Source organism: Brassica rapa, chromosome A04 (assembly GCF_000309985.2).
Source record: "Brassica rapa cultivar Chiifu-401-42 chromosome A04, CAAS_Brap_v3.01, whole genome shotgun sequence".
NCBI lineage: Eukaryota > Viridiplantae > Streptophyta > Magnoliopsida > Brassicales > Brassicaceae > Brassica > Brassica rapa.
In genome coordinates, this window is record NC_024798.2 from 11,483,741 (window position 1) to 11,506,620 (window position 22,880).

Sequence of the window (22,880 nt, forward strand, 5' to 3'; positions counted from 1 at the left end):
AAAAATTAAAATCTTTTTAGTGATAAAATTGTATAATTAACTAGAAATAACTACATTTAAAATTTTGAAAATATTATTTTATTTCTATTATTATGTTATTTAATGTCATATTTGAATATATTTACTAGGAGTGGACATTTCGGTTTAATTACGGGTTCGGTTTAGGTTTGGTTTAGGTTTGGTTCGGTTTGATTTATTTGGATCTAGTAAAACCTTAACCAAAGTCAACCTAAGTTAGCTTGGTTCAGTTTGTGTTTGGTTTGATTCGTTTTTAATTTGGTTTCGTTTGTGTTCGGTTTGGTTTGTGTTCGGTTTACTTTGGTTTTGTTTGTGTCTATTCAGTTCAGTCGAGTTGATTTTTTAGTTTTTTCTAGTTTAATTACAAATATAATTTTTAAAACATAAACCAATCATATTTGACACCAAATCATTATTTTTTATATTTAAATGTAAAAGTCAAACATCACAAATTAAAATGTAAAAGATGTAATACAATAATGTTATACTATTATTCTCAAACCTTATATAAATTCATTAGTAATTTTTGAGTTTTGATGTTAATGTATGAGATTCATATGTTTATTGTATTGTTAGTTGTGTTTATTCTCTTTATTTAGACGTAAAATATATAAATTTATATTTAGTTGTTTAGGTTAAATAGTAAAATATATTAAATTTTAATATTATTTAATTATTCATATTAAAAAAACCCTTCGATTTTTCAGTTCGGTTTGTTTTTTTGTCTATCCCTAAGATTTATTTTAATGATGATATATAATTACCTATCGTATACTAAAAAGTTTACCAAAAATATAAATAACTGTTAAATGTAATTTTCTATATCATATTAACCATAAGTCATGTTATCATTTCTAGAATTTCAGATTTTATTTATCTAGTGAAGTGATAGTAAAAAAGACATCTGTCAAAATAATTTTGCAAACAATGTCTAGGAGATTTGTAATAAAAAACATTAAGAGAAAACAAAATTGAATAGCAATAGTAATAATTGCAATTAGTTGCAATAATGTTAATCCACGTACTAAGAGTATCTATGTAATTAAATTATAAAAATATATTAAATAAAAAGGAAACTGAAAAGAAATAGTAATGATTATAGTTAGTTGTAATAATTTCATTGATTAATGATATTTATGTAATAGCTATTGTAAGAATTAAGGTAAACAAAAATGATTAAAAATAGAGTTATTATTTAATTTTTATTAGTAAATTTTCGTAAGAATTCTAGTTATTTTTGTCAAAAAAAAAAATTCTAGTTATTTAACTTTTTGGAGAGTCAAAATCATCTAACATATTGAAATGGCCGAGCTGTTGTAGATTGATATTTAAAAATAGATATTGAAACTAAATGAACAACATATGAAGTAATAGTGAAATGACCATGTTATCAAATATTTAAAATTTTGGTTTATGTTTATTTAATTTTACTTTTATATAGTTAGTTAATATCACCTAAAAATACTGTCGTTGTTTGTATATTTCAAAGAACTTGTTGCTGTCAAAATATATGATTAGTAATTAATTTTATTTAAATAATACAGGAAATCTGTACAGGAAAAAATTCAAAAGAGAAATATATACAGCAAACTAGTTTTATAAATTACAGTTACCAAATATTTTTACCACAGAAGACATCAAATTATTACATTTAATCCAACCCGATTTTAAAACACATGCCAGCATTGAAGCTATTCTCTCAAAACATTTTGCATGTCATATTCAGATAATTAATGTGTAGATTGACACCGCTGGGATTCTGATTGTGATAGAATGTATCAATCATTTTCATCATTAAACATAATACCTGATGTAAGGATTACTTCTCCAACTTCTTCATTCAACATATTCCAAGGGCACAAAACATAATGGCGGACAAACTAGCACGAGGTGCTAGAGACTTGCCTTCTGCTATGGTTTATGTTGATTCAGTTCCACCGAGATGGCTCTCGCGGCCGGAACCAGTTTAGTTTAGTTTCTTTTGTGAAAAAAAAAAACATAATACCTGATGTAAACATAAATATTATTTTTTTTCAAAAAAATAAAAAAAAACATAAATATTATTTCGCATTGGTGTTTTTTTTTGCAGTTAAAAAACCATTAATACGACTAACGCAAAATAATATACATTTTAAATTTACAATACCAAGCGAAAAACAAAATCAAATGAAAAATATCTACAATAGTATGAAAGCTATTGTAATTTAGCGTGCAATAAAATTTCTTTATTTATATAACTTTTAAATAATTAACAAATATTTTCATATTTTAGTTAGTTTCTTTAAAATCTATATTATTGTTCTCGTCTCATCTTTTGTTTAACTCGTGAAGCTATTAACGAAGCTACATGTTTATATAGAATCTCATTACATGATGAAACAAATTATAAAAAATGCCTTTAGTGTTTTGTATATATTTAAAAGATGCCCTAGGCCAATGCTTCTTATTTTCTCATGTAAGCACGGCACTGAAAGTATCTCACCAAATAATCCATTTTCTCAATATCTTTTTTTCCATTTCTTTCATGCATGACTGTAATTAGAAATAATAAATATGGTTGGGTTGGTGAATCTAAACAGAAGAAAATACATTTGAAAATCATGAGGTTTATTTACAAAAAAAAAAAAAAAAAAAAAAAAAAAAATCATGAGGCCATTGACATGACACAGTGGCTTTCTTTTGAGGTAGATATGTGTCTTTTAAACTCGTGTTATCCGTTTGTTCGGGTGAGCAGAGTTTATAATCTCTCATAAAGCATGTACATGGAGGAGCCATGGCTATAAAATATGCTGAGCTACATACCGATAAATTTGATGAGTAATTTTATGCTTTAATAAAGTCGCAGATGCATGTTGCATCAGAGAGTGTGCTATGAAGAGTGCAGAGTGGATTTATGAATATCTCTTGTGAGGCTAGGCTTAACCGAGTGGAAAGATAACCAATTGTGTAAAGATGATTAAACAAATCTTGTAAAAATTGTATAAGTGCTTTCTAATAAAACATAACATGTGTTAATTTCTCGTTGTCTTTTTATTTATTTTATCCACAACTATTTTGTGTTGTATTTTGCACTTTTAATACGAATCTACTACAGATGAGTTTATGCATATATTCTTTTCCTTTTTAGTGCTACAGTTTATGCATATATTCAAGCTCAATTCTTACCATCATACTACCACCGTTTGGTTAAGAAATTCTATTGTTACCAAAGAAAACGATTACGTTGTTTTATGGCTTTGCTTATATGACCACTACGAGTCTAGATTTAAGATGCAAGACCATTATAGACTAACGAATGCATTGCTAACAGTATGGTGTAAGACTATTACATTATATTCACTTTAGGTCTCAACCATACCCCTAATAGAAAACAATTATCTCTATTTTTTTTTTTGTAACAGACAATTATCTCTATTATTGCATTGTCCGGCCTCTTTTTTTTGGGATTTACGTTCACGTTTATATAACAGCTAGTTTGATCAAATATGGAAAACCTTCTGATAGTACTAATCATTTAATAATGTTATGCGTTTATTGGTTCACTTGCAATTTGACGGTAGAGAATAACGATTAGAGTTTGTGGTACCACAACCACCGTTTTATATACGTGTATCAAATCTATAACTATAAAATGGTAAACATATAAAAATTAATAGAATAGAATTTTCTGAGATAAAATAAATGGAATATAAAAATAGAATATAAAATGTATTCAATTAATTTATCGTCAAATTGCAGTAAAAAAGATTTTTCTTTTTATTTTGTTTCTTTTTGAAGAATTATCGAAATGATTATTCGATTTCATTTAACTTAAATTGTTACTAAAATATGTAAAATTAATAAAATTATTTATTTTCATTATATATTTCATAAAAACGAGGAAAATGATTGATGGCTACATGAATGAAGTATTGGTCATCACATGACTAACAATGCAAACTAAACTAATATATACCTAGCCACACGAAGTATATGTTATGTATGACAACATCTCTCAACTTTATGATGTTATGTAGTTAACATCCCGAGTTTAATTTCATTCATCCAAAAACTGATGCGGATGTTAGAAAACGTTTAAATATCTTGTTTTAATAATTAAAATATGATCGATCCGACTATAATTTAATTACAACTAGATTTTGACCCACATTTTTAAAACCTAAGAATATTTTTAACAAAATCTAATTTACAAAATCAATATTTTTAATATTTTTTATAAGTAGTGTTTTAACATTTTTATTTTAGTGTATTTAAAAAATATATAATTGTATTATTTTTATTTATATTAATATGTTTTGTTATGAACTTTTAATAAGTAACTTTTTAACATTTTTATTTTTTTGTTTTAACATTTTTATTTTAGTGTATTTTAAAACTATATAATTGTATTTTTTTATTATTTATTACTCTGTTTTGTTTTTAATAATATTAATCTTTTTGTTATCAACTTTTAATAATAAAAATTGTAATTTGTGTGATTAATTGTGTGATATATACTTCTTTGATAATTTTTAATCATGAAACTTATTTTCTGTCAATTTTTTAACTTTAACATTTTATTTTCTTAAAATTTATGTGATGTCAACTTAAACCAAACATAATCTTGCATATATAATTATACATTATATATTTTTAAGAATAAAAATAATCAAAGAATATGAATCTAATGTGAAAGTTTTACTAAGTTTAAATGAATGGAATTTTTTTTATGAAAAATATATAAAATAGTTCAATAGCTTAATAAATAATTTCATATCAAACAAATAAAATAATAGAGTCAATATATTGACATCAAAGAAGTTTTATAATAATTTTTTTTATCAGATAAGTATATTTCACACAGTTAATCAAACGAATTACAGAAATTTTATTAAAAGTTCATACCAAAACAGATTAAAAGAATTAAAAAACTAAATTAAATAATATCTTCTATAATGTTTATATTTAATAAAAATAAAAATAATATAATTATATTGATTTCAAATACACTAAATAAAAATGTTAAAACACTACTTATCAAAATTTATAGAACATATTGATTTTGTAAATTACATTTTGTTAAAAAATATTTTTACGTTTTTATAACACTTTAGGTAAATTACCGTCAGGTACGTAACATTTCAATTGATGAAACGAGAGATTTAAACGGTCTCCAACATACACATCATTTTTTGGATGAATGAAATTAAACTCGTGATGTTAACTACATAACATCATAAAGTTGAGAGAAGTTGTCATGCAAAATATATACTTCATCTAGCGAAGTATACATTTGTTTAGTTTGCATGGTTAGCCATGTGATGGCCACTACTTCATGTAGTCAGCAATCATTTTTCCTAAAAACAATCTAACAGCAGCCTAAGAAATTTTATTGTGGATGAAATTTTATTATTGTGTATCTTTGTGACTGAATCATAGAAAAAGCAAAATTATCTCTTCTATTTTTCAGAAGTAGGGTTAATTCGCTCTACGGACGGGTAAAAATGTGAAAAATTAATAGAAAATAAATTAAATTGTAAAATATATTTAAAATATTTAATAAACTCTCAACTGAAGATAATATTAAAATTACTATTTTGTTTCTTTTATTGAAAATACAAGATTGATAAAAAAATAAAATATTATCATAAAATAATAGGTTTATTTATATTTTCAACGTGTAATACATTATGATAATCAGTAAGTAAAATAAAATTACTTAAAGAGAATCAAAATATAAATTATTTTCCCATCTTATTCTTTGTTATTGTATCCATTGAGACATTTAATTTTTCTTATACCTTTTCTTTTAAAACTATTGGTTTAGCTACTACAAAAAGGAAATAATCGATTCACTGTAAAAAACATTAAAAAAACATTTCTAGATAGTATTATAATCTCATATTAATCAATACAATTAAAAATTTGAATACTTATTTTAAAACTTCTACAAATGAACTGCACAAACCAAACTGATTATAATTTTCAAAATATATATTTTATTCAGTTTTCAGACTAGAATTAGTGATGGTTTTATATATTCTCTTACCTTTTGTATTTATTTTCTATTGGTTTTATTATACAATAAATTATTTATATAAAATATTTAAGATATTTTATTATTATGAAAAAATATTTCTTATTAAATATTTTAGATTTAATTGAACATATATATATATATATATATATATATATATATATATATTGTTGAAAAATTTATTATGTACTATAATTTTGGATCAATTAACATTCAGTTATCAAATCATTTGGTTAAATATAAAATTTAAAGTAAAAGGTATAAAAATAAAAATATATTAGTATATCAAGTTAAAAAAATACATTAAATTGAAAAATAAATTGACTTTACGTTATAAAATGACAAATAACCTTTAAAGTCTGATGATAAAAAAACATTTAAAATCTACATATAACTGATTTAAAATGAAATTGATTATTCATTTAAGAATATATATATATATATATATAAATTTAAAATTAAATATTAAAATAGTTTAATATACATATAAATGATGAATACCTAAAAGAAGAACATAACTCTTTATATCTAAACTAGGGAGAGGTCCGCGCTACGTGCGGGTTGTATTTTGTTTTTCTGTCATTTTTTTAAAATTGTTTGTGGTGGTTTTGTATGCATTATTAATTGCTGATTAAATTTTTTCTGCGAATTTGAACGTTGTTGGTGTACTAGGTTCAGAGCCGTATCTATTCACTTAAAAAGAAAAAATGGTTTAAGGCATATAATGTAGAAAAAAGGTTGAAGGCATATAAAACTTAGGGGCACATACAAAATGCAGAGTTAAACCATACCTATTTTACATATTATAATCTTTATTTCTTTGTATTAATTAGTTCACACACTTATTTCTATTTATTTTCTTACCATATCAAATCTTATTTTTCAATAATATTTTCTTAGTTATTTTCTTTTATCTCATTTTTATATTTATTATACAAATTAAATTTTAATTTAAAGTAGCATATGTTTTTAATCATAGTTTTATATAAACTCATGTGTGTTTTGTAATATTTAAACATGTAATATGCATATTTCTATGTGTTTTATAATATTTATCAATTAATTTATAGTTTTTTAAATGTGATTTATTTATTAAGAAATTTATATACATTTTTTAAAGAAGAAATGTATATACATGAAACTATATTTTTGGCTTATGGTATAAGAGACTTTAAGCAAGGTCAAGGTCTATGTTGGTTTTGGAGTGTGAGGTGGTGGTGTGTGGTGAGTTGTTTGTATCAATTTGTGGTTGAGAGATGTCGTTTCTGGTATGCATTTGGATGTTCAAGTATTAGTATGGTGGAGTTTTTTTGTTGTATATATATAAGAGAAAATTGGATAAATAGGACACTTTGAACTTGGATTTGTCACATTAGGATTTCTAGAAGATATTTTAGGAAAATAGGATTTTAGATCTTGTAAAATACCAAAGTACCCTTAATTTACCAATTATGTTGAATTTAAATTATAAATTATAATAATTTTCGTAATAGATTTTAATGTTAAAATTAAAATCTATAAAAATTAAAAAATAAAAAAAACACTAAATGGGAAAAAAGGAGACGCGGGATGCCGCAAACCTAATTCCCCTTTCTCTTTGTCTTCTCCGTCGTAGACTCGTCGCTCTCCCACGGCGATTTAGGGTTCAACGGTGAGAAGCTCTGTTCTTCGTCGGTGTTTCATCAGCCCGTGGTCTCTACTCTCGTCTCCGTCACCATCCTTTTCGATCTCACTGAAGACACAACGGCTGCGAATCGTTCTTCCTCTTCGTCGGGTCAAATCGATTTTCGAAGTGTTCTTCCATCAATTTCGCCTCTCAATCTCACAATTCTTCACAGAAGGTATTGGATTTCATCTATAGATTCTCATATTAAACGAAATCGAAGTGTTCTTCCATTAAAGCTTGATTTTTTTTTAAAATGATTTGCCGTGTTTCTTAAAATAATTTTGTTTCACGGATTGGTTGATATTATTGAAACCTTTACATGTGTGATGATATTGAAACCTTTACATGTTGAACTAATAATTTTGTCACGGTTTGTAGCTATGTCTGAGGAGCTACCGAAGAGGCTTTTTAAGGAGGGCGAGGAGCCCCGAGTTACTCAGATCAACAACAACTGCAGGATCGACTACATAATCCGAAAGTTCCAAGCGTGGCTGCCAAAGGAGTTGGATGTCGTGAAGAAAGACCCGGTTTTTCATCAGATTTTTAAGCTCCATGAGAATGGTCTTGGATACTCTGCGAGGGTGATACACAGCTTCTTGTGTAGGGAGCTGGTGACTTTCTTACAGCACGAGCTATGGTTTGTCTTTGCGAGGAGACCGCTTCGATTCTCATTGCAAGAGTTCCACGCCGTAACCGGGTTTGAATGCGATACTCACATTTCGATTGAGGAGTTTGAAGAGTGGAAATATGATGGTGGTTTCTGGAGCAAGGTTTTGAGGAGAAAAGATGGAACAATTACACTCTTCAACCTGTGGACTAAGGACAAGGAAGCTGTAAAGAAATGGAAGAATGCAGATCGCATACGTCTTATCTACTTGGCGATCATTCTTTGTGTGGTATTGGCGAGAGATGAGAAGGCTAATATCCCCCTGAAGTACATCGCGGTGGTCATGGATCTTGACAGAGTTCGAAGGTATCCTTGGGGAGTTGCTGCTTATGACCTTCTCTGCAAATCCATAGCCAAAAATCGTTCCCAACTGAAGGAAAAGACCACTAGCTATGTCTTGGATGGCTTCTCATACGCCTTGCAGATTTGGGCAATGGAAGCGGTGCCAAAAATCGGGAAGCTTTGTGGAAAAAAGCTGGATAAGGGTTTCAAGGACGGTCCTAGATGCATAAACTGGATGGGAGCTGCGAAGGTGTCATATGAGGAGATCATTCGCTTGGAGGAGATTATTACACCCAAGGTAATTTTATCTATTTATGACGACTCTTTCCGGTTTGAAATGAGTAGTTAGTATCTAACTGTATTTCCCTGTCTTGTGTAGGATGACATCTACCCATACATCTCATGGACAGGAAATTATGATGTTGTCAAAGCTCAGGCGTTTCGCAGAGATGATGATGTGGAGGATGACAGAATCAAGGTTCTGATGGAGATGATAAAGAAGGGGCATGATTTTAGTGAGCATGTTTGGGAAACTGAAGAAAATGAAGTGATTTCTTTATCTCTCGATGACGAATCAGCTGTGAATGATGAAGCAAGCGTGAATGTTGAAGCAGCCGAGAGTGATGACGACTTTCAGACTCCGAAAGGATCAAAAAACGTTGGTTCTAGATCAAAGAGGGGTAAAAAGAGGCTTCCCGATCGTGGTATGGAGAAGAGAAAGCATAAGGTTCTCGCAAGTGGCGCAAAGCAAGCTCCTTTTAATGAAGACATGAAGGCTTTTATGACACAGTTGTTTGAGCACAACTTCTCTGGAATGGAACAAAGGATACAGAAACAGATGGCCGAGACATTTGAGCAGATGCGGACAGAGCTTAAACAATCACGTAAGGAAGCCAGCGTTGAAGTTGAGCTTGGAGAGCCTTCACCGACAAAGCCATCGACGAGCCAGGCACCGTTGAGGAGGTCCACACGCGGGGTAAACAAACACTAGTCTTCACCATCCTCTTCAATGTTATTTTGTCTTGTTTAAGTTCGTGGTTTGCGTGTCTGTTTGTTTTATTGGCATCTAAGTTATCGGCCTGAATTTTGTTGTACTTTATAAGGTCTCGGTTTGTATGTGTGCTTGGTGTGTAAGTGTTCTTGGTTTGTAAGTGTCTTGTTTGAACTTATGTAATGGTCTGGAACTTTTATGTAAAATAATTATTAATGATAATGTATTTTGGTATCTCAATTATTGCTTATTTGTCATGAAATAACAGGATGGTTCCGAGACTACATTCGATGTGAATTATAGTGAAGCAGATGATTTGGGTCGCGGGATAGGTACACAAGGGGTTGAAGGGCTTTCTCAGACGTCGTATGTGCCAGGCTTTGATCCATCTCAGGACAAAAAAGAAGAAGACTGGTGGACTCCAATGACTTCGGTCCGAGGTTCAGTGGATAATCCAGTAAAGAAAGAAAAGACAGAGATGAATACAGCTCCACCGCCGTCACAGTGGGAGAAATGGTGCAAAAGAAAAGGTCATGGACTTCAGCTTAGCGATTCACCATTGCCAGAAGATGCTTCTCCGCAGGCGTCACTTTATTATATCTCCGAAGAGTCATGGAAAGGATTCACGGAATGGGCATTAAAGCCTATACCTTTAACAATTGGTCCTACATGCTTTAATTTGTCTGTAGCTACAAGAGTAGTAAGTGCTGGAAAATGGCTTGGAAACGAGGTAATGAATCTTGTACTAACCTTTAGTGAATTTATCTTCCTAACACTTCTTATATGCTATATTACTTAACTTTCATTGTAAATTTTTAGGAGATGGATGCGGTTATGTTTATATGGCGTGTGAACACTACATTGAATCGTTGGGCCCCTCGGCGTGTTGCTTTCATGAGTGCTATGTTTTGCCTCCAAGTAGACGCTGCATACAAGAAGTTTTTACCAAACAAAAAAGCCTATCAATTGCCTGATTTCCTTCTTGGGTACGGCAGAGGAGAGCTTCCATCTCATGGGCGGACTGATCTAGTTTGGGGTGTTGATGTTGATCGACTCTACTTTCCTCTGTTTGTAAATGGTAACCATTCAGTTCTTTTTACATCCTAGTATACATTTCTTCGTTTACAAATTTTTGTGGACACGAACGCAGGTAATCACTGGGTTGGTGTCTGTGTAAACATCATTGAAAGAAAAGTAGAAGTCTTTGATTGCGGTCGGGGAAAGAACAGACAGTACGTTGAGAAGTTTGCTGCTATCATTCCTAGGATTGTGAAGTCCGTTGCACCACAAGAAAGACAGAAGCAGCTACTCCTCTCATCATATTCTATCGTGGATGTGCCTATGAAGTTGAGATTGAATAAAAGTTGTTGTGATTGCGGTGCATACGCTTTGAAGCACTTGGAATGCTCGCTGCTTGGTCTTGACGTCAGTTTAGTGGATGATGAAATCATTATGGGTTGTAGACAGAAGATTGGAGTGGACTTATGGGAGGCTGCACACGACCCCATCTTTGCTGAGGTTATGACACGATATGTGCCTTCACCATGGGAGAGGTCTGAGGTCTTTGACCTGGAGGATGATTGATTAACTGTGATTTTAGTAGTTTGGTTTGTTAGAATTAGAAAACAACTTTGGCTTTGGTATTTGATTTGAATTAAGAAACAACTCTAGCTTTGATTTTGTATAAATTATGAAACAACCCTATAAAGAACAAAATCATAAAAACTGAGGACCCAAACCCTAAACAAACCCTTAACTAAAACCATAACCATAGACATACCCTAACCAAACCCTTAACTTAAACCATAACCATAGACATACCCTAACCAAACCCTAAAACCATAATACAATCATGATTCTTAATCATACCCTAAACAAACCCTAAATCTGTAATTCATAGTCAAACCCTTAACCCTAAATAAACTCTAAAACCATAACCGTAGACATACTCTAACCAAACCCTTAACTAAAACCAAATACAAATTAATCCAACGCCTCAAACACACACCTATTTATTGATTATTTTTGTACATTGGTCACTATCTAAGTACGTCCGTCCACTATGTTTGATAGATGTTTAAACACTAATTTAGAGGGTTCAAAGACAAAGTTCTTGTGGTGTTATCGATAAATTCAAAATGATTTTTTTCTGCTCTGCCTTAGCTAGAATACGCGTTCTGGGAGTATGAAACGACGTAGTTTTGGTTATTTTTTTGACCTAATCTCTTTTCTTCCTCATTCTTCCTCGACAGAGAGATTGCAGCGGCGAAAATTTGGAGATCGACTCCCTCATGTCTTCAGTAAATTCTTCATCCACTACAAGAGATCGCCTCGCGAAACAACGGGGAATTCCCACAAGATGCAATTGCGGTGAGGCAGTGAATCGTTTCACTTCAAAAACAATTCAAAATCCGGGAAGATTATTTCATTGTTGTCCTTTGGGATCTCAAAAGGTTAGTCATGTTATCATATAACTGTCTCGTTGTTGTCCGATGAGAGTAGAATTAGTCAATCTAATTGTGTATTGGATGTTACTGATGAAGGACAAAACCCACTTGTTCAAATGGACTGACAAGTCAGTTGTTGAGGAGATTGAAGACTTCCAAGACCTGTTTGACGTGTTACTCGTTGACAATTCCGAGTTTCAGAAATCAGTGAGAGCTGGTGAGGCCATGATGACACGCCATGAGAGTAGAATTCAAGAGATGGAAGATGCAATGTGCCATTGCGAAGAGAAGACCTTGGAATGCATTAGGGAACTTAGGGGCATAAAAGCTTTGTTTGTGTGTTGTTTGGTGATGGTCTTCTTGTACCATATCTATGCATGATGTTCAACTACTTTTATGTGCTTCCTCAACTTGTTGTTTCTTATTTTCAAAGAAGTTAAGACCATGTTTCTTGTTATTTCGAGGTGATCATCATCTACTGAAACGAATTATTTTGCAATTACTTTGATTGTTACTAGAATAAATCGATTTGTCTCTATAGTTTAGCAAATACCAAATTGTCAAATAGGTTCTTAAACAGAAGATCAAATTGTTTCAAAAGCAATAAAGAAAAAAACAGAGACAGATGCAGACACATAACAAACTAGATGGGTAAATCGCATGTTCCTCTCTTGTGTCCTTCAGTTCCACAACGGCTACACTTATGCTTTTTATTCTTCTTTGATCCTTGAGAAGATGCGATCTTGTCTTCTACTGATTCATACCTTCTCTTTACTGGTCGACCAGCACTCTTTCTTGTCTTTGGTGGTAAAACCTTTGCAAGTTTAACCTCAGCAGGGACATTCCATTCTGACTCTACAACTGCTATTGGATTAATGGAATCTGCATAGGCGGTTCTCCACGCTGCAGTGCTGTATAAGGCGTCAGTGAATCTGTGCACTTCCATACCTGTCAATCTCAAAAAAAACTTGATCAATATGAAGTCTATATGATGAAAATCCCGAAAATAAATAATTCTCAAGTATTCATGTGTTTATACTTCCATACCTCGTGAATAAATTGCAGGAATGGCGTGTCGGCAAGGAATTTTTCCTATATCATACTTACCACATGTGCATGTTCTTCTTTCCAAATCAACATGACAATCATATATGTCTCCTTTTACAACCGATCTGAAGTTGTCAACCTTGTAAACCTGGAATCCTTTTGCCTTCACAATTCTCCTATCAATCTTTCTCTCCACCTTAGCGGTTAAAGGATCTAGATGCTTTGAGCTTAACAAGCGACGCTCATAGAACCATCGAGTCAACAGTTCTCTTATACTATCAAGCAAAGGAATAACCGGATATTCTCTAGGTATTCTAAGAACTGAATTTATAGACTCTGCAGGGTTCGTGGTCCTAATGTCATACCTGGAACCAGGGAAGAGAGAACGAGCCCATTTGCGCACATCAGCCTCCCGTAGATATCTTCCAAGCTCAGGACTCATATCAAAAATTTCGGTGATACGTTCTTGAAATTCAGTGTATCTATATGCCCGTGAAGCCTTTTCTACCAACGCAGTCAATCCTTTTGTCTTGAAAAATGAGACCACATTGGTCAATAAGTGATGAATGCAAATTCCATGTGCTGATCGAGGGTAGACAGTCCCAATAGCTTTAGAAATAGACGCATTTCTATCTGAGACAAAAGCTAGGTCTTGACAATCAGCAATAACCACTTTCAACTGTCTGAAGAACCACCCCCAAGAATCGTCATTCTCTGAATCAACAACCCCAAATGCAATCGGATACAAATTAGAGTTACCATCTACAGCAGTAGCAACAAGAAGTGTCCCTTTGTATTTATTTTTCAGAAAAGTTCCGTCAACAACAATCACCCTTCGCATTGCATTGTAGAATCCTCTAACTGATTGCCCAAATGACATAAATAGATACATGAATCTTCCCTTCTCATTAGTTTCATAGTGAGTATGCGTACCAGGATTTGCTTCTTTAATCATATGCAGATATGCTGGTATTTTAGAGTAACTGCGATCTGGTATACCTCTAGCAGCTGCAATAGCAAACTCACGAGCTTCCCAAGCGTGCCAATAAGTAATCTCACAACTATGCTCCATTCTCATAAATTGAATGATGTCATTCGGTTTTGGGCCATCGTTTGCATCATCAAATCGATGTTGTATCAGAGTCCCAATTGTTCTTGCTGATGCTGTTTTTCCGAATTTCCTTTTCTTTGAAGGAGCACATGAATGTCTTCCATCACATTGGTTGATCATGAAATATGTAGACCCATCTATTCCTTCTGCACGCACAGTCCAGTTGCACAATGCATCTTTACATCGAATATACCACCATTTTCTCGTGGATTTGATAACAGTGTAATCGAAATTATTCTTCATCGCTAAAATTTCCATTGTTGCCTTCAGAACCCCTTTACTTGTGAAAATTTGATCCTTCTTCACGAAGTCTCCTCTCCAAGCTCGACCATCCTTATCACTGTCTCCATTGTTTTGAAAAAGTTCAATGTTTTCACTCCTTAAAGGACCGCAACCATCTGCAGCGACATGATTCGTTCTTTTAACAAAAGACTCCTTTGACGGCTTGACAAACTCTGCTCGATTTATCTCAGGAACTTCTTCATCCTCAACATTACTTGAATCGCAAGGCTCCTTATTCAAATCGATATTGACTCGTTCCTTTTGATTTACACCGGAAACAGAGAACATCACACACAAGGTAGTAGACGATTCCCTCTTTGCATAGCCCACAAAATTAGATGCTTGCCGATCATTGGTGATAATAATAGGAGGATTCCCTTTTTGATTCAACAACGAATAACTGAACTCGGCATTAATGGCATTATGGTCCACCCCATAATCCTCACACACCATTATCTTGAGCTGCTTCAACGTAGTAGTAGTTGCTAATGTTACCATTCGACCACGCCTTTCTTTGTCTACCACGAAACTCCAGTCATCACCGCGACTACACATCCATTCACCCGATTTGACATAGATTAGAACCATGTTGTATTGATAGAGAAAAGAGAGATGATTATGTCGATGAAGAAGAGAGAAACACAAAGAACGACGACAAAAGATCGTGGGAGAAGGAGAAAAACGTGGGAGAAAATATTCTTGGAGATATTTAGGGAAGATTTAGTTTAGATTTAGGAAACATCTTTAACCGATTATGGAAGTTTCCATATTTTTCGGATTTCCTGTAGAATGTATAACCTATGTAAGTCAGAACACAGTAGAGTAGATGTGAAACATATTCTTCCCTAGGCGCCACATAAGGTAAAAGGCAGACCACATCATGGCTCCAAATATAGATAGGGTATATCAACGCATTGTGGCTACATGTCGTAACCAAGCTAAAGGTATAAGAAAGACATCTTTCTTGATTATAACGTAACGTAACCTAGCTTTGGTTAGAATATATAAGAAAAGATAGGTTACGTTGTATACCAAAGATATATCTATGTATAAACATTAGTAGCCGAATTCTAGACTAAGTAGATGACCAGAATGAGTATTATAACTGTAGCTAGAAGATGAAATAAAATATGATTCATTTTAAAAAAAAAAACAATTTAAACATATATATTGTCATACTTATGTTTCCAATAGTTTTGATATTTTTTAACATTTTTAAAATTCAGTTTACTATTTTTTCTATTAAAAAAGGGTAAAATATGTCCAGAATTGTCCAAAATATCAGAAATCCTATTGTGACAAATAAAAGTTCAAAGTGTCCCATTTTTCCAATTTTCCCTATATATAATTGTGTTTTTGGAATTGTTGTTTTAGATATTTGTATGAGAAGAAAGTGGGATGGGTAAATCTTACAATGATCGACTATTGGAGAAGTGATGTTAGGAGTTTTCAAGGCTCCTAAGACAAATGTTGTAGTATAAAAGATTGTCGAACCAGTTCTGAGGGATATCAAAGCACTGAGAATGCAAGTACTCACTTAATCTAAGTGCAACCAATGATTTAGATGGGTTTTAAACTACTACTAAACTAGAAAGCAATAACAGAATGATACTTTCTTGACTAAGGGAAAAGAGAACTCATGGGCATAGGGATTAGACCTTGGGTGATCAAGTATCGAACTAAGGATGGCAAATGATCAATCAAACTATCAACCTTAAGCCTAGACACAATTCTAAGCAAGCTCTATGTCTAGATGAATGCTCATTTGCTAACATATCTCAAACATCAAATGTCTTTGGTTGAATAATATGAAAGCAATCATTACTAACAAGTCTATTAGCTATCTTAGCATCTTTAACAACAAATGTCTTTGGCAAAGTATACTAAAAGCCTAGGAGAGTTGTCTCAGGCATTTCATCAAACACCTTTTGGGTGGGAAATGTCTATTGATCAACTTTTGAGTGGCCAACTCAGAAGATGCATTATGAATACTCTACTAGCAAGGAACAAGAATGATCTACACTAAAACATCCTAGAACTAACCTAATCACCCTTAATCTCCCTAACCCATGAATTCAAAAGGTGATTACTCACTAATCTCCATGATTCCTCTTAAACCCATATTGGATTTCAGATTAATCATGTAAAGAAATAGATAAGAAATCAACAAGAACACAAGAACATAACAATCAAAATCCAAGAGATGAACTTCTCAAGAGAGTTCTTGTGTCTTTCTCAATAGATCAAAAGATAAAAGATAATCTGCCACTGGTGGCTACAAAAGATGTTTAAAACATAGGTTTTTCCAAGTGCAAAACGTGCATAATGAAATGACCAAAAGGCCCTTAAGTAAAATAGAAATCGAGCAGATAATAGGCGCGGAGCGACCTCGGCTCGTCGCTCCGACAAGTCGCTCCAGGCTTCGGGAGCGACCTCGCTGGGTCGCTGCGAGAGGTCGCTCCGAGAGCGAGTTGTGTGTCTCCGGACGTGAAAACGCGAGCGACTTTGTGCAGTCGCTCCAACGGGTCGCTCTGGATCGGGAGCGACTTTGGTAGGTCGCTCTGAGAGGTCGCTCCAGGGTCATCTAAGACTGTTCGGAGTAATGAGAACGCGAGCGACTTCATGGCGTCGCTTTAGGAAGGTCGCTCTGAGAAGTGGGACACAGCGACTTCGTGATGTCGCTCCGGGAGGTCGCTCCCATGCTCGGTTCGTTCAATGGTCACCTTTTCACCTCTTTTGAGCTCCAAATAGCCTCATGTGGTACTCCAGTACCTAATAGAGACTCATGTATGCAAAATGCAACCTAAACATGTCTGAAACCTAATCTATATGATGAAAATGCTCATGGATGAATGGATAAAACAATGCAAATATGCAAGATATCAACTCCCCCAAACTTGTTCTTTTACTTGTCCACAAGTGAACTTTCTAGAACTCATAGGGAGAGAGGTTGAAGGAGGGAGCACATAGCCAAAAGAAACACAACTAGCACACTCTCTTATTACACTCTAGCTTCTCTAGGCCTATCTTAACTCTTTTTGTTCTTACACTCATCATCAAGCATCCACACATTCAAATCAACCAACTCTCACATTCATTAAGCACAAAACATCAGGTGAATTCTTGCAAATGGTCAGTTGGTCCAAGTCATTTGGTTGGGTAAGGGAAGGCTTTTATTCAAGTGATTCAAGAGGTTCAAAACATATGATCTTTAAGGTGGTTTACTCTCAAAACAAGTAGCCTTGACATTGCACATAATATATCTAAGAAAGGGACCAACTCATGCATACAATGCTCAATCTCCATTGTTCTACCCTTTTCCCAAACATACAATTACACAATCATTCCCAAATGTCAAACCCAACTCACATCTCTCACCAAAAGATCCTAAGAACTTTAACTCCTTCTCTTTGAAATCTACAAGGGATTTTTTCACAACCTCAAAACATTTCTTAGCTCCTAACAACTTTGCTAGCCCCTTTTTCTTTTCTTTTTTTTCTTTTTCTTTTTCTCTTTTTTTTCGTTTTTTTTTTTTTTTTTTTTTTTTTTTTTTTTTTTTTTTTTAGGCTGGGGGCCAAGACTTTCAAAACTTGAGCTAGAGGCTTCTCTACTTATCCCAATAAAACAATTCACTTAAGCACAAAGAGTCTATTCTTTTCCTTTTTCATTTCTCCCAAATCATAATCACAACACTCACCCCCCACCTATAGCTAGACAATAGAGTGCCCAATCTAGCAAGAATGAAGATCAAGCATTGTCGTTCCCGATACTCTCAACATTATGCACATGTAAGACTTTCCGAAAAGGCCTCACTCATCAAACAATGAAAGCTTAAAAGGAGGGAAAGGTTTTGGGAGTGGTCTACCACTAGAGTTTGTCAAAAAAGATTGGCATAAAAGATGTGACAACTCAAGTGTGTATAGCCATGACTCAGTACACAAGGGACCATGAGCAAGAAGCATTAAGTTCGTTCAGTTCAAATAAGGTTGTAGTTGGCTTCAAAGACTGAGTTTCAGCAATCAACAAGTTTCAGGAAGAGTTTTCAAGGCTCGAAACATACAAGTCTTTTTGAGAGGTGCAAAAGCTACTCAGGTGCAACGTAGTGTTCTTTACAAGGCATTTAAAATCATTGCTCCCAATGCAAGTGAATGCAACCTATATGCTCTAGACTCTCCTAAAAATGCAAATGATGCAAACTAAATGATTGATTTTTTTTTTTTATCTATGCAAATAGGTATGCCATGCATGACTCAATGAAACAACATCAAAGCAAACATGATCAAATACTTGGTACCTCCCCCAAACTTGAGTTACACAGTCTCTGTGTCGTCAAGTAGAGAGAGATACCGAAAAGAAGACTAATATGCAAAAATGAAATGGTATATACAAGGGAGTGTGGTGGGTTACCTTCTATAGGGAATGAGTAGAGGGAGATGCTCCCTCCTCGTCGTCCTCAGGTGGTAACTCTTCAAGGTGCTCATCAGCAGGAGTGCCCATCTCTTCAATGTAGAAGGCTTGCCCGAACACAGTTGGTTTCCTCATTTTCCCCTTGATGTCAAAGTGGAGGATGTTCTCTTTACCCAAATGGAGATCAATCGTGCCCTCCTTCACATTAACAATAGCTCCTGCTGTAGCTAAGAATGGCCTTCCTAGAATCAATGGATCTTGAGCCTCCTCACCCATCTCAAGCACCACAAAATCTGTAGGTATCTCATACCTTCCAATCTTCACAGGGAGGTCCTCTAAGATGCCCACAGGGTACTTCACTGAACGATCAGCTAACACCAGAGAGAGTCTACACTTCTTGTACTGAGTGAATCCAAGCTTCTTTGCAACAGACAAAGGCATCAAGCTGACACTAGCTCCCAAATCGCAGAGACTTTTCTCAAATACCATAGGTCCAAGAGCACAAGGTAGTGTGAAGCTTCCTGGATCCTCTAATTTCTCTGGAACATCAAGCCTCTGGATGATGGCATTGCACTCATGGGTAAGAATCATCATGCCTTCCATCTCCTTCTTCTTTGCAGCTACAACATCTTTCAGGAAATTGTTGTATTGAGGAATCAACATGAAAGCATCGATGATGGGCATTGCAACCTGAGCTTCACTCATTTGCTTCTCAAACAGAGCCTTGTACTTCTCTAGCAGCTGCTTCTTGAATCTACCAGGGAATGGAAGTTTGGGTTCATAGGGAGGAGGAACAAAAGAACTTTCACTTGCTGGAGTAACAACTTCACCATCCTTTACTGTCTTCTTCTCCTCTCCAACCTTTCCTTTACCTTTGGCTTCCACTATCTTCTCCAAGATCTCGTCATTGATCTTCTCATCAACAATCACCACTTCATCATCTATGTTGATGGCAACCCCCTCACCTAGTTTCTCAGCATCCTTGGTGAGGGTTCTAGGAGGTAACTGCTTACCACTCCTAAGGGTGATAGCTTTGGCCTCCTTGGGATTTTGGTCAGACTTTCCAGGTAGAGATCCTTGCTGGCGATTCTGGTGAGTGTTCATGGAAGCAAATTGATTCTCTAAATTCCTGACTGTAGAAGCAAGGTGTGAGAATTTGTTGTTGAGCTCATTGTAGCTCCCATCAATCTTGGAATGAAGGTTCTTCAACTCATAACCAACTTGCTTCTCACTTCTAGTCTGAGACTCCAAGATTTGCTTCAGTAAGGTATCAGTGCTGCTCTCTTGAGGAGCAGAGGAACCAGACGAGGGGTTTTGCTGAGGCTGATAGCTGCCTTGCTGGTTGTTTCTTGGCGGATAGCCACTCTGTTGGTTGTTGGGTAGGATTTCTGTTGGTAGTTGTTGTACTGAAAGTTGGGCTCCTTTTTGTACCAGCTACCATTGTTGTTGATGAAACACAACTCCTCTTGACCTTCCAACCCTCAACCTCATTGACAGCAAGTGGATCTTCCTGCTTGGAGTTACCAACAAACTTCAGCTGCTCTTGGGTGGCTTTTTCAGCAATGAGTAGGTCGATCTTGTCTTCCAAAGCTTTGATCTCTTTCCTCGTCTGCTTATCATCTGTTCTACTGCCTCTGTCGTGGTCTCCACTGTAGACTGCATCACTCTTTACCATGTTGTCAACCAGCTCTTCTGCATCCTCCTCAGTTCTCCCCAAGAAGAACCCATTGCTAGCTGTATCCAGTCTGGCTCTGTACTTAGGAAGAGCACCACGGTAGAATGTGCTCAGCAAGCTCTCCTTAGAAAAGCCATGGTGTGGGCATTGAGCTTGGTAGCCCTTGAATCTCTCCCAGGCTTCACTGAAGCCTTCCAAGTTCTTCTGTTGAAAGCTGGAAATCTCGTTTCTCAGCTTAGCAGTTCTTGAAGTAGAGAAGAACTTCTCCAAGAATGCTTTCTTGCAGTCATCCCAAGTAGTGATGGAGTCACTGGGTAGAGACTTCTCCCACTGACGTGCCTTATCCCCCAAAGAGAAAGGGAATAGCTTGAGCTTTAAGGCATCTTCGGACACACCATTGGTTTTTGACAACCCACAGTAGCTGTCGAACCTGTCCAAGTGATCAAATGGATCCTCTAGAGCCAAGCCATGATACTTGTTGTTCTCGATCACGTTGAGGAGTCCTGATTTGATCTCAAAGTTGTTGGCTGCCACAGCGGGTGCTCGGATTCCCAATCTATGACCATGAATGTTGGGGCGGTCGTAAGTGCCAATGGGTCGAGCTGCTCGCTGTTGGTTTTGAGGTATGTCTCCCATATCAGTGTCAATCTCTGCAAGTGAGCCTGTTGCTCTTCTTCTCTTCTATTTCTAGCACACTCTCTCTCTAAAGCTCTGATGTCTGCAGCTATTGGAACTAGGTTTGATGGACCCCTGCTCCTCAAGTTCATACACCTGTAGATTAAAGGGAGGTGAAGAAAGAGAATCAGTAACAAAAGAAAATAAAAATGACTTAGTCTCAAGCAAGTGACTAAATCTCAATGTTCAAATCTACTCAGAATTTGGCAACGGCGCCAATTTGATGTTAGGAGTTTTCAAGGCTCCTAAGACAAATGTTGTAGTATAAAAGATTGTCGAACCAGTTCTGAGGGATATCAAAGCACTGAGAATGCAAGTACTCACTTAATCTAAGTGCAACCAATGATTTAGATGGGTTTTAAACTACTACTAAACTAGAAAGCAATAACAGAATGATACTTTCTTGACTAAGGGAAAAGAGAACTCATGGGCATAGGGATTAGACCTTGGGTGATCAAGTATCGAACTAAGGATGGCAAATGATCAATCAAACTATCAACCTTAAGCCTAGACACAATTCTAAGCAAGCTCTATGTCTAGATGAATGCTCATTTGCTAACATATCTCAAACATCAAATGTCTTTGGTTGAATAATATGAAAGCAATCATTACTAACAAGTCTATTAGCTATCTTAGCATCTTTAACAACAAATGTCTTTGGCAAAGTATACTAAAAGCCTAGGAGAGTTGTCTCGGGCATTTCATCAAACACCTTTTGGGTGGAAATGCCTATTGGATCAACTTTTGAGTGGCCAACTCAGAAGATGCATTATGATTACTCTACTAGCAAGGAACAAGAATGATCTACACTAAAACATCCTAGAACTAACCTAATCACCCTTAATCTCCCTAACCCATGAATTCAAAAGGTGATTACTCACTAATCTCCATGATTCCTCTTAAACCCATATTGGATTTCAGATTAATCATGTAAAGAAATAGATAAGAAATCAACAAGAACACAAGAACATAACAATCAAAATCCAAGAGATGAACTTCTCAAGAGAGTTCTTGTGTCTTTCTCAATAGATCAAAAGATAAAAGATAATCTGCCACTGGTGGCTACAAAAGATGTTTAAAACATAGGTTTTTCCAAGTGCAAAACGTGCATAATGAAATGACCAAAAGGCCCTTAAGTAAAATAGAAATCGAGCAGATAATAGGCGCGGAGCGACCTCGGCTCGTCGCTCCGACAAGTCGCTCCAGGCTTCGGGAGCGACCTCGCTGGGTCGCTGCGAGAGGTCGCTCCGAGAGCGAGTTGTGTGTCTCCGGACGTGAAAACGCGAGCGACTTTGTGCAGTCGCTCCAACGGGTCGCTCTGGATCGGGAGCGACTTTGGTAGGTCGCTCTGAGAGGTCGCTCCAGGGTCATCTAAGACTGTTCGGAGTAATGAGAACGCGAGCGACTTCATGGCGTCGCTTTAGGAAGGTCGCTCTGAGAAGTGGGACACAGCGACTTCGTGATGTCGCTCCGGGAGGTCGCTCCCATGCTCGGTTCGTTCAATGGTCACCTTTTCACCTCTTTTGAGCTCCAAATAGCCTCATGTGGTATTCCAGTACCTAATAGAGACTCATGTATGCAAAATGCAACCTAAAC

At 35.0% G+C, this 22,880-nt stretch overlaps 2 protein-coding genes and 1 non-coding gene across 5 annotated transcripts; 2 read left to right on the top strand and 1 right to left on the bottom strand.

Annotated features, from left to right (window-relative positions):
- Positions 1 to 6: 6 nt before the first annotated feature.
- On the top strand, positions 7 to 12,694 carry LOC117133563. Of its 3 annotated transcripts, none has more exons than XR_004457441.1 (3): positions 7 to 8,947; positions 9,029 to 12,093; positions 12,184 to 12,694. XR_004457441.1 is itself a non-coding variant. In XM_033290057.1 (3 exons), exons 2-3 carry the CDS (start codon positions 8,081 to 8,083, stop codon positions 9,638 to 9,640), a joined length of 1,479 nt encoding a protein of 492 aa, XP_033145948.1. In that variant the 5' UTR covers positions 7 to 7,875; positions 8,079 to 8,080; the 3' UTR covers positions 9,641 to 9,880. The 3 variants fall into 3 exon arrangements, 2 of the variants coding, with proteins under 2 accessions (XP_033145948.1, XP_033145947.1); XM_033290057.1 differs by lacking the exon at positions 12,184 to 12,694 and having other exon boundaries at positions 7 to 7,875; positions 8,079 to 8,947; positions 9,029 to 9,880; XM_033290056.1 differs by lacking the exon at positions 12,184 to 12,694 and having other exon boundaries at positions 7 to 2,623; positions 2,670 to 8,947; positions 9,029 to 9,880.
- Positions 12,591 to 15,893, bottom strand: LOC117133562. Its single transcript, XM_033290052.1, has 2 exons — positions 13,135 to 15,893; positions 12,591 to 13,035 (listed from the first exon to the last, which is right to left on the bottom strand). The coding sequence occupies exons 1-2, from the start codon at positions 15,113 to 15,115 to the stop codon at positions 12,731 to 12,733; spliced, it is 2,286 nt and encodes a 761-aa protein (XP_033145943.1). The 5' UTR covers positions 15,116 to 15,893; the 3' UTR covers positions 12,591 to 12,730.
- Positions 15,894 to 20,739: 4,846 nt separating this feature from the next.
- On the top strand, positions 20,740 to 20,846 carry LOC117133844. Its single transcript, XR_004457885.1, has one exon. It is a non-coding gene; the product is annotated as a small nucleolar RNA R71 (small nucleolar RNA).
- The last annotated feature ends 2,034 nt before the right edge of the window (positions 20,847 to 22,880 follow it).